The sequence below is a fragment of the Rhinatrema bivittatum genome, chromosome 2 (assembly GCF_901001135.1).
Source record: "Rhinatrema bivittatum chromosome 2, aRhiBiv1.1, whole genome shotgun sequence".
Taxonomy (NCBI): Eukaryota; Metazoa; Chordata; class Amphibia; order Gymnophiona; family Rhinatrematidae; genus Rhinatrema; species Rhinatrema bivittatum.
In genome coordinates this window covers 158,686,812-158,699,277 of record NC_042616.1, presented here as the reverse complement: position 1 = coordinate 158,699,277, position 12,466 = coordinate 158,686,812, and the positions used below count along the sequence as shown (strand labels likewise).

At 46.4% G+C, this 12,466-nt stretch overlaps 1 protein-coding gene across 3 annotated transcripts in view; it reads right to left on the bottom strand.

Annotated features, from left to right (window-relative positions):
- The window catches only part of SLC25A40 (solute carrier family 25 member 40), a 127,197-nt gene that overhangs the window by 33,000 nt on the left and 81,731 nt on the right, over positions 1 to 12,466 (bottom strand). For all 3 annotated transcript variants that reach the window (XM_029588800.1, XM_029588801.1, XM_029588799.1), the window contains exon 7: positions 12,151 to 12,324. In XM_029588800.1, the coding sequence (XP_029444660.1) occupies positions 12,151 to 12,324 (174 nt within the window). The remainder of the gene's footprint in view (positions 1 to 12,150; positions 12,325 to 12,466) is intronic.

Below are 12,466 nucleotides of genomic sequence, written 5' to 3'. Positions count from 1 at the left end.
CCCGAGAAGATCAGGGCCGCTGCAGAGCCCATCCTGCAGTGACCCGTGAAGAGGAGGTCCAGAAGTAAGAGAGAGGCTGAGGGCCCGTAGAGTGCGTGTATGAGATGAGTTGAGAGATTGTGTGCGTGTATGAGATGAGTTGAGAGATTGTGTGTGGGAGTGAGGACCTGAATGTTTGCAGAGACAGCATGTGTGTGAGAGAGACAGCATGTGACAGTAAGAGCCTGTGTGTATGAATGATTGTATGAGAGAGAGCATGTGACAGTGAGAGCCTGTGCTTGAGCAAGACAGCATGTGGGAGTGAGAGAGAGCCTGGGTGTGTGAGAGTCAGACAGCATGTGCAAGAGAGAGACTGTGTATGAATGATTGTATGAGAGAGAGCATGTGAGAGTGAGAGCCTGTGTGTGTGTGAGAGAGAGAGAGAAAGCATGTGAGAATGAGAACCTGACTGTATGTTTGAGGGAAGAAGATAGATGGAGAGAAAGCAAATGTTGCTTACCTGATGTAACAGGTGTTCTCACAGGACAGCAGGATGTTAGTCCTCACAAATGGGTGACATCGAGGATGGAGCCCACCACGGAAAACTTCTGTCAAAGTTTAAACAGAACTTTGACTGGCCCCTACTGGGCATGCCCAGCAAGGCACTGACCCTGCAGCCAGCAGGGGTCTCCCTTCAGTCTGATTTTCAAAGCTACAGGCAGTGCCTAGAAAGTAAAAATAAAACGAACCCAACACCGCGGGGAGGCGGGCGGGTTTCGTGAGGACTAACATCCTGCTGTCCTGTGAGAACACCTGTTACATCAGGTAAGCAACATTTGCTTTCTCACAGGACAAGCAGGATGGTTGTCCTCACAAATGGGTGAGTACCGAGCTGAGGATGTCCCGACTGGCACCAAATGTACCCAACGGTGTGCAGCAGGCACAACAACTGAGGAGAAATTTGGGAAAGGGCATCCGCACCCTACCGGGTAGGTGGAAGGGTGTTGGTACATCAGGTTGGAAAAAGGTTACGCAAGACAGACTGGCCGAAGATGGAGTCCTGTCTTCCAGCCTTGTCCAAACAATAATGGGCTGCAAAAGTATGGAGAGAACTCCAGGTTGCAGCTTTGCAGATGTCAGGAAGCGGCACCGATCGAAGGTGTGCCACTGACGTCGCCATGGCCCTCACAGAGTGTGCTTTAACACGGTCTTGAAAGGGGATGCCAGCTTGCTCATAGCAGAAAGCAATGCAGTCCGCCAACCAGGAGGAAAGAGCCTGCTTACCCACAGGTTGTCCTAACTTGTTAGGATGGAAAGAGACGAACAATTGAGTGCTCTTCCTGTGAGAAACTGTACGGTCTAGGTAAAAAGCTAGAGCCCGTTTACAGTCTAGGGTACGCAGGGTCTGTTCTCCAGAGTTGGAGTGGGGCCTGGGAAAAAAGATAGGTAGTATGATGGATTGATTAATATGAAACTCCGAAACTACCTTAGGTAAAAATTTAGGGTGAGTGCGAAGTACCGCCCGGTCCTGCAGGAGCTTAGTGTAAGGCGGATAGGTAACTAGGGCCTGTAATTCACTAACCCTGCGAACTGAAGTAACAGCCAAAAGGAATAACACTTTCCAAGTGAGATATTTCAAGTCACAGGAGTGCAGAGGTTCGAAAGGAGGTTTCATTAGACGACCAAGAACCAGGTTAAGGTCCCAGGATGGGGCCGGAGGACGCAAGGGTGGCTTTAGATGGAGTAAGCCCTTAAGAAAGCGTGTTACTAGGGGTTGTACTGAAATAGGATTACCCCCAATACCCTTATGGAAGGCGGCTACCGCACTGACATGCATTCTGATAGAAGAGGTTTTAAGACCTGATTCAGAGAGATGCCATAAATAGTCCAAGAATTTGGAGATTGGACAGGAAAGGGGATCAAGGGACTGAGAAGTGCACCATGATGTGTACCTTTTCCATTTGTATGAGTAAGACTTTCTGGTGGAAGGCTTTCGTGAAGCTATCAGGACCCGAGAAACGGAATCTGAAAGGTTAAATGGTTGAAGGACTAACCTTTCAACATCCATGCCGTCAGGGACAAGGCTTGGAGGTTGGGATGGAGGAGGCATCCGTCGTTTTGAGTGAGCAGATGCGGGTCCTTTCCCAGAGGAATGTGCCTGCGGATGGAGAGATCCTGGAGTATTGGAAACCATACTTGGCGTGGCCAGTAAGGTGCTATCAGGATCATGGTTCCTCCGTCCTGGCGTAGCTTCACGAGAGTCTTTGACACAAGAGGGAGTGGAGGGAATGCATAGAGCAGACCGGTTGTCCACTTGAGGGAGAATGCATCTCTCGGCCGAGAGTGCTGGCTCCGAATGAGAGAGCAGTAATCGTCCACTTTGTGGTTCTGAGGGGACGCAAAGAGGTCTATGCGGGGAGAACCCCACTTGTGAAACAGAGAGGTCGCTACCAGAGGATCGAGTGACCACTCGTGTGGTTGGAAGACACGGCTCAGCTGGTCTGCCAATACATTGTCTACTCCCGGCAGGTAAGTGGCCCTGAGGTACATGGAGTGGGAGAGGGCTTCCGCCCAGATCTGCGCAGCTTCCTGACACAGAAGGAAGGAGCCTGTGCCTCCCTGCTTGTTTATGTACCACATGGCCACTTGGTTGTCCGTCTGGATTAAGATTATCTGATGAAATAGATGATCTTTGAAAGTTCGGAGCGCATAGCGGATTGCTCGAAGTTCCAGGAAATTGATCTGGTGTTCGGCTTCCTGTTTGGACCATAACCCTTGGGTTTGAAAGTCGTCCACATGGGCTCCCCAACCGATGTGAGAAGCGTCGGTGGTTAGGATTACTTGCGGATCCGGTGGAAGAAAAGGTAAGCCCTGAAGGAGGTTGACCTGAGTCGTCCACCAGGTTAAGGATAGGCGCAGCGCTTGTGTGACTGTGACTATGGAGGACAGAGGCTGAAAAGCTTGAATCCATTGGTGTCGTAGAGTCCATTGTGTTACTCTCATGGCTAGTCAGGTCATGGGAGTGACTTGAACCGAGGATGCCATGTGTCTTAGGAGAATAAGGAACTGGCGAGCCGTGGCAGTGTTCTGAGACTGGAGCTGGCGAGCCAGGGATATTAGGGTGTGGACCCTTTGAAGAGGAAGGTAAGCCTTTGCCTGTAAGGTGTCCAAGTCTGCTCCAATGAAGGATAAGGTTTGAGACGGGACTAAGCAAGATTTCTCGTAATTGACAAGAAACCCTAAGGAAAGGAGTGTTTGAATTGTCAATTTTAGGGAGGATTGAGCTATCTGTTGGGTGGAGGCCCTGATTAGCCAATCGTCCAGGTAGGGGTAGACGTGGACACCTTCCTTCCTTAAGAATGCTGCTACCACTACGAGGCATTTGGTAAAGACTCGTGGGGCAGAAGCCAGACCGAAAGGTAGGACACGGTATTGATAATGGTCGTGGCCTACGAGAAACCGCAGATATTTGTGATGGGATTGTGTGATCGCAATGTGGGTATAAGCGTCCTTTAGGTCGAGAGAGCACAGCCAATCCCCTCTTTGTAGCAGAGGGAGCAGCGCGCCTAGGGTTACCATTTTGAACTTCTCTTTTTGAAGGTATTTGTTGAGGGCTCGAAGGTCCAAAATGGGACATAGTCCCCCTGATTTCTTTGGTATTAGGAAGTATCTGGAATAGAATCCCTTGCCTCGTTGAGAGGGAGGAACGGGTTCTATAGCATTTGATTTCAGAAGAAGAGACACTTCCTGTTGTAATTGAGCCAAATGGGTGGATAGACTCCACGCTTGAAGAGGCGGGGAGTCTGCCGGAAGAGTTATGAAGTTGAGGTGGTAACCCTGTGCGATAATTGTTAGCACCCACTGATCTGAGGTGATCTGCAACCAAGGTTGTAGAAAATGGTACAGTCGACCTCCTACAGGAATGTCTGGAAGAGGGGTTTGGCATGTGTTCCCTACAAGGGAGTCAAAGGCCAGCCGCAGGCCCAGGAGGAGGGGCTACATTAGGCCTTTGTTTCCTAGGCTGACGCGGCTGAGGCCTAGTAGAGGATCGAGCTGGACGAGGCCTGGCCGATGGAGGGTAGTAACGGCGTGGCCGAAAGAACGACTTCTTAGAGTCCTTCTTAAGTGGTTGTTTGGAGGAAACCTCAGACGGAACAGAAGAAAGTTGTTTCAACGTTTCGTGGTGATCTTTCAATTCAGCTACTATTTGCTGAATTTGTTCTCCAAACAAATTGTCCCCTAAGCAGGGTAAATCCGCTAAACGATCCTGGACCTCTGGGCGAAGGTTGGATGACTTTAACCAAGCCCAACGTCTGGCCGAGATGGCAGTAGCTGAAACCTTTGTGGAGGCATCGAAGATGTCATAAGCCGTTCTGATCTCGTGCTTCCCCGCTTCAAACCCTTTGTTAAGAAGGGCTTGAAGCTGTGGCTGGTATTGGTCAGGTAATGTGTCAGCAAAATCTTGCATCTGTTTTAGGATGGCTCTGTTATATTGCGTCATGTAGAGTTGATATGAGGCTATGCGAGAAATCAGCATAGCTCCATGGTACACTTTCCGTCCCACACTGTCCAGGAATTTATTGTCCTTGACCGGTGGAGCGGAGGAGTGTGGCTTTAGACGCCTGGCCTTTCTTTGTGCGGACTCAACCACAACAGAGCGATGATCCAGTTGAGGCTTTTGAAAGCCTGGTGCTGACTGGACGAGGTATGTGGAGTCAGCCTTCTTGTTAACTGGTGATACAGATGAAGGAGATTCCCAGTTTTTCTTTAAGAGATCGAGAAACACCTGGTGAATGGGGATGGAAGCGATGATTTTTGGAGCATCCAAAAATTGAAGCAGTTCCATCATCTGGTGTCTGTCATCGGTCTCAGATTGCAGCTGAAAAGGTACAATTTCGGACATCTCCTTTACAAAATTAATAAAGGAGAGATCCTCTGGAGGAGATCTTTTTCTACTCTCTGTAGGAGAAGGCGGTGATGGTAAATCTGTGTCAGAAGATGTATCATCACCCCAGGTATCATAGGGATCACTTGGGGGTTGAAGCCCCGATGGACCTGGTTGAGGATCCAAAGGCATCGACGGAAACCTTGGAGGAACCGGCGGTACAATCGGTACTGGGAACGGCATCGAGGGTTTCGGTGCTGCCGATGGAGCCAAAGGATAAATCGGTGGAGATATTCGAGAAGGCACCGATGGGACCACCCCGGAAGGGGGAATCAGGAACGGTGTTTCTCCCGCCGATGAAAATCCAGTCGGAGACGATGGCGCTGTCGGTGCTACTGGAATCATCGATGGAAGGGCATGTACAAGTGCCTCCATACGTTGTAGTAGCGGTGCCAGCGCTTCCACCAAAGGTTCGGTGGTCGGTTCCTTCCTCGGTGGCGGAGTCGGTGCCGGGGTCGATGCCGGTGGCGGTGCCGGAATCGGTGCCGGAGACGGTGCCAATGGAGGTTGGAATCTTTGCATCGCTTTCTCGATGGCCTCCTGGACCAGCCGGTCCAGTTCTGCCCGGAGACCAGGGGTAACAATACCCGGCTCGACGGGAGAGGGAGGCTGAGGCAGAGCCGGAGGGACCACCGTAACCGGTGGGATCACGGCTCCCACACCCCTAGAGGGTGAGGGTTTCCGCGATGCCTGCGAACGAGACGTGGACGGTGCCAAGTCTGATCGAGGCCTCTTAGTCGGTGGCTCGGCTTGTTCAGAGGTCGATGACTGTGGATCCTCGACAGGCCGAGACTTGTGCCGTCGATGGCGATGCTTGTCCTTCCGGTCTCCTCGCCCATCCGGGGAGGGGACAGGAGTCGACGGCCGAGAAGTCATCGATGGTGGACGGTCACCGGAGGGTTGACGATGGTGGTGCAACTTCGACGGTGCCGGTTCCGATGACGTCGATGCTATCGATGGCGTTGGGGTGGGTGCATGGAAGAGGAGCCCCATCTTCTCCATCCTGGCCTTGCGACCCTTAGGTGTCATTAGGGCACATTTGGTGCAAATCAGGATATCATGCCCACTACCCAAACACAAAACACAAACTCTATGGGGGTCTGTGATTGACATAGTCCGGGTACAATCCAGGCATCGACGGAACCCCGTCGCCATGGCTTAAGGCCAAATTTAGTCGCGGGCTCGGTAATTGCCAACAGGCCTCAAGGGCCAAATTCGACGGTAGTCGAAGAAAAAAGGCAAAAAACTTACCGGTTTCCGCGGAGGTGACAAAAATTTGTCGAAGGGAGACCCCTGAGGGGCAAATTTTCTTCGGAAAGAAAAATACCGAATTCCTGTCAGGAACGTGGTAAGAGAGCTCCTTTCACCGCGTGGCAACTGCTGCGCGGAAAAAAGAAGACTGAAGGGAGACCCCTGCTGGCTGCAGGGTCAGTGCCTTGCTGGGCATGCCCAGTAGGGGCCAGTCAAAGTTCTGTTTAAACTTTGACAGAAGTTTTCCGTGGTGGGCTCCATCCTCGATGTCACCCATTTGTGAGGACAACCATCCTGCTTGTCCTGTGAGAAAAGAAATAGAAAAAAAAGACAATATGAAAGGAATTGGCAAAAAAATAAGAAAGGGGAGGTGGAACAAAAAAGCCTGTGACCAACCGATTAGAAAACTAAGATCAGACAGCAAAGGTAAAAAAAAAAATTAAAAAAAAAAAATTACTTTTTACTGATTGGCACATGTAATCTTTGGTAATGTGCAAGAGTAGCACTTTCTCTATGCAGATCTCACAATGTATGAGATCAACATGGAAGAAGTGGAAAACCACGGGGCCTGCACAGAGGAGGCAGCAGAATGGGTTTCAGTGCCAATAGCAGCAATCAGCGCCTCCCCAAAACCATGCAGCATCAGTGACAGTAGCAGCAGAGGAATGAGAGAGGCTCAGAGGTTGCTGGCAAAAGAAAGAGAGGGGGTCTGCCTTTAGTGTGCATGTGTATGAATGGGAGTCTGCCTGGGGGTGTATGTGTGTGAATGCATGGGTGCCTGCCTGAGGGTGTGTCTGTGTATGAGAATGTATGGGTGTCTTCCTGGGGTTTGTATGTGTGAGAATAGGTGCCTGCCTGTGTGTGGTGTATGTGTGTGTGTGTGAGAATGAATTGGTGCCTGCCTGGGGGACTGTTTGTGTGAGAATGAGTGTGTGCATGCCTGGGGGATGGTGAGGGAGTGGTGTGAAAATGAATGGGAGCCTGCCTGAGGGTCAGTTTCAGTGTGTGAGAATGATTGGGAACTTGCCTGTTTGTGTGTATGTGAGGGAGTCAGAGAGAGTGAGAGCATGAGTGTGTATGAGAATATCTAGGGGAGTAAGAGTTTGTGTGGGGGGTGTGTGTGGAGGGGGAGAGAGTGTCTTAGAGCCTGAGAGTGTGTCAGTGTGTGTGAGAGCGAGAGGTTATTTATTTATTTATTTATTTATTTATTTAAATAATTTATATACCGGAGGTTCCTGTATGGTGGGTATAAGAGCATGAATGGGTGTGTATATGTGTGAGAGAGCGAGGATAACCTCCTAATCCTTGACAATATCAGGGTGACTGGAAATCAAGAGCTCCCACGTATGGACAGCAGGGGCTTTTTAAAATCCTTATTAGTTTTAATTATTGGGTGTTATTTGAAATATGTGCTGTTTTGAAATATTTTATTGGTGTTTGGGAAATTGTAAAAAATGTATATGATTTTAATTAATAGAAATTCTATTTATCAGTAGTTTTAAAATATTCTTTTATTAGTATGGTTTTACTATTATAACTGATGCTTTATGTTTCTTGATTTTATTTGTTTTATGAGGAATGGTGGTTCTGTTTTTCCATTGTTAATACACAGAGTCTGGCTTCTTGGGGTTTCCATTTCAGTTTTTATCTAATTTGTGCTCCTTTATTTTGTATTCTGTATTTGGTGAGGGTCTGTCTCTGCTCTGTGTGTGTGACCATGATGAGAGATTCTGCTAGCATAGGGATCTATAGCAATCTGGTTTGTTTTGTTTCCTCAGTAGGTGGTGTATTGGTATTCTAGGACCCAGTGTAATATTTACCCTTGCTTTTTCACAGGTAGGATTATTGTTGTTTGAGTCCTTAGTGTTATTACTGTTATGTTACGATGGGATTGCAGTATAGATTTTGAGTTTCTTTTTTGCGGGGTTTTGTGTGTTAGTTCACAATGTGCCTGGCAGTGGAAGGTGTTTGTGCTGCTGTTACTGTGACACCAGAATTTGAAAATATCTTTTAGTATGATGAGCTGTAAGGGAAACATCCAAGCTCCATTGTTTGGGGGAATTTCAGTGGATGCACAGAGTTACAGAACTGGAGGTGCAGGATTTATATTGACATTCTGTCCCTTCCTATAAATTCCAGGCTTCACTCTCAAAGCCATATAGAATTAGTTGAATGAGGCTATCAAATAATTATATAGTGTGAAACTGGCCGGCTTTTTAAAATTACGCAAAAGACCCTTTGGACTTTTTTTTATTAACACCAAATATTCAAACGCTGTGTTCATCCCATCAAGCTCATATATCTCATTAAAGAGGTAAATTGAATAACACAATAACTTTGCTTTATTATTGTTACTCATAAATTATAACAATAACATTAATCTTGGAATATTATATATTTTTAATATAAATGAAAGGTTTTCACAAGATAGGTTGTGTTGTGAAACATTTTATTATGTATATATTTAAGGAAACATACATAAATTGTCGAAATACATTTCGTTCGTTTAACCTTTAACCTCTGGTTTGCTAGTAGACTGAATTACTGTGTCCCGAAATTATGTTTGTCTAAAAAGTGTGTCACCAACATGAAAAGTTTGGAAAGCTCTGGTCTAAAAAGACCCCAGCAATAAAAGTAAATCTGATTAACCAAAAACAGTTGCTCGATGGAGATAAAAGTAAATCCAGGGTCCTTTGACTACTGTTAATTAGGCTGCTGGGGTCTTTTTAGACCAAAAATCCTACAATAGCATCTATCTAGATGATAATTTATGCAATACTGCCTTCTCCACTGAACCATCTGCGTTTGCCAATTTGTCTACGCAATAGTGGGATGTGAAGGTGTGAACGGATCACTTAGGACTTCATTCACTAAGCATTTTTACCATAGACACAGAATGGGAGAAAAGCCATAGTAAATCACGCCCTTAGAGATTTCTTCTATGGGCACATTTCGCAAATTCCCTATAGACGTTGCCATCGCTCAGATTTGATATGCCTATAGAGGATGCATCAAAACAAAAATGCAGATGAGTGAAGTACAACAATAAACCACAACCAGATTACCCTTCACACAATGAATTCAAAATTTTAAATATTTTGAGTATAATTAAATGGAGGAAATATATCGCCTTGGCTGTAATAGCTCAATGCTAGCATCATTGCTTCGATCATAAGTAAAAAAAAAAACCCCTCCAATCTCCATTTTAAATGTAAATATTTCCTTTTTTCTTCCAAATTATAAATGTTTAACAATTTTTTAATTGATAAGGCATTGCGTGAATATGAGAAATGCTTTTAAAAATATTGCACTAATAATGAAAAGTGCTCTTCAAAATGTATTCTAAATTAGAATCACAGTCTTTGATTTATAAATCTTAGAAGGACTCTTTTAAATGGTACTTATCTTATTTCTTCTACCATTATAGTATATCTTCTGTGATGAATTGCTAGGTTTAAGGCAGAGGATTTTTTTTTTTTTTTTTTTAACTACCCTTTCCACCTAACCAGCTGGCATCTCTACCTCTGGCAGCCCAGGAACATTGCTTCCATCCTGGACGTCAGCTAAGGCCACAACTATATTTTAGAACTTTGCATTTTTATCTTGATGTAAACCGCTTTATAAGCACATGGTTAAAAAAATGTGAAAGATAAGTCAAATAAATAAAACATAACTACATCTTTTATCTCTGTTCCAGGGTGAAGGTGGTGAAGGTAAATCATCGGTGTCTGATGAAGTGTCATCACCCCAGGTGTCGTAAGGATCAGCACCTGCTCCTCTAGGAACTAGAGGGGGACAGGGTGGTTGTAAACCTGAAGGTCCCGGTCTAGGCTCCGAGGGAATCGGAGGAATTATTGGAGGTACCGATGATGGCATTGAAGGCACCGGTGCAGGCATCGAGGGCATCAATGGATGACTCGGTGGCGCCGATGGACGTATTGACACCGATGGATGGGTCGGTGGCGAGGGACGTATCGGCATCGATGGCTGAGGTAGAACTCCCGATGGAGGTATGCGAAACAGTGTTTCTCCTCCCGATGATGCAATCAATGGGGAGGGCATCGTAGCCATTGGGGACCCGGGAACCATCGGAGGAAAAGCGCTCAAAAGCGCTTCCATCCTGGATAGCAGCGGTGCCAGCTCTGCTGGAATCGGGTCGATGATCGGTTCCACAGACTGTGCTGGTGTCGGAGGAACCTGAAGACGTTGCATCGCCTTGTCGATGGCCTCCTGAACCATCCGGTCCAGTTCTTCTTGGAGACCTGGAGCAAGCAGCCCCACCTCTGGAATAGAAGAAGGAGGCAGAGGCATAGCCGGAGGGACCACCGTTAAAGGCGGAGTCGCGGTTCGGGATCCCCGATCAGGTGAGGGTTGCCTCGGGGACTCGGTCACAGGAATGATCGGTGTATTTCCTGGACGGGGTCTCTTCGACAGCGGCTCGGACGATGGCGAGGTCGATGATTCGCTCCCTCGATGGTCCGAGTCTTACGGTGTCGATGGCGATGTTTCTCCCTGCGATCCCCTTGATCCTGAGGGGGAGTGGAGGGTGTTGATGGCCGAGAAGTCGTCAATGGCGGTCGGTCACTGGTCGATGCTGGCACGAAGTTGACGGTGCTGGTTCTGACGACGTCGATACAATGGACGGAGTCGGGGTTTGAGCACGGAAGAGAAGTTCCATCTTCTCCATTCTGGTCTTGCGACCCTTCGGTGTCATGAGGGCACATTTGGTGCAGGTCAAGACATCGTGCTCGTGTCCTAGACACATTACACAGACTTTATGAGGGTCTGTGATAGACATGGTGCGGGTACAGTCCGGGCATCGACAAAACCCCGACGCCATGGAAAAAAATCAAGCCGTGGTACGGTCGACGGCCAGTAGGCCGCGAGGGCCAAACTCGACGGTAATCGACGGAAAAACAGGTTAAAACTTACCGGAGTACCATGGACTGGGAAAAGTTAGAGGGGAGACCCCTGTGCGGCAATAGTAATTCCTTGAGGAACATTCCTGTCAGGATTCTCTTCAGAGCTCCTTTACCACGAGACTACTGCTGCGTGGAAAAAAGAAGACTGAAGGGGGACCCCTGCTGGCTGCAGGGTTAGTGCCATGCTGGGCATGCCCAGTAGGGGCCAGTCAAAGTTCTGGAAACTTTGACAGAAGTTTTCCATGATTGGGCTCCATCCTGATGATGTCACCCATATGTGAGGATCTTTTTTTCTACAGTAGTAATGGTGTTTTGTCCCACTAAACAAAATTAAATTATTCTAATGTACCTGAAGGAGATATGTTGTCTGCAAGGGTGGAAATATATTTAGAAAACTTAGATGCCAGACAAAATAAAAGTTTAAGAGCCAGGGAACATTTTTTCCTTACTTTTTTCTTGCGTTTTCATTCTTCTGTTATTGCTATTTTACTTGGATTGTTTTATTTTGCTCTTTTTTAGTTTAGGTTTTTTTAAATAAAGGGAAAAAATATTTTTATTTTTGTTTTTCTGAATTTTAGGTGCCAAATTTTAGGCACCCAGGTGATCTGGCTCCTGGGATATTTCCAGTCTTGGTTGCCTACATTGAAAGATCTTGCTTGATGCTTGCATATAAGGTTTTAATCAGACTCTTGAAGGCAAACCATTGTTTTGTGTGTGTATATACTACAATACCATTACCTTCTCCCTTTTTTTCAACCATCAGTTTCCTCCTGCTTTTTCCTACTTCCAGCTCTATCAAAACCAGGGCTGAGATCTGGTACCATAAGCTTTCATTTCCAGGTACCCATCAACTTCCCATTTTTTAAAACATACCTAGTCTCGTTATTGCATTGATTGTCCTGGGCCTATTAATATATTTTTCCTTCTAAAGAGAACAAACTAATTCCTGGATATCAATTATGAAAAAAAAAGCAATTAAATGGCCTATGTATTAAATTTCCCCCCATTGTGTCTATGGGAAAATTGCTTAGTACATAGGGTCCTAAATCTTACCTGAAAAAGGCACATCCCGAAGAATAGTGGCACCCCATCCACACCACAGAGAGCGCCAACCATCTTTTGCCACAGAATTATTAATGCACAGTCTTAGCTCCTTGTAAGACAGAGGGCGAAACTGCATCTTCGTTCTAATCAATTCCAATGGACTTATCACAGTAACACTACCTACTGAAAAATAAGAAAATAAAATTTATAAAGCTCTTTGTATTTGTGATAATCCAGAGGGAGATACACAAATGATTGATATGAATTTCTAAATCGTATAATTAATGCTTATTTTTTATGGCAAAAATTGACTTTGTCAATAAAG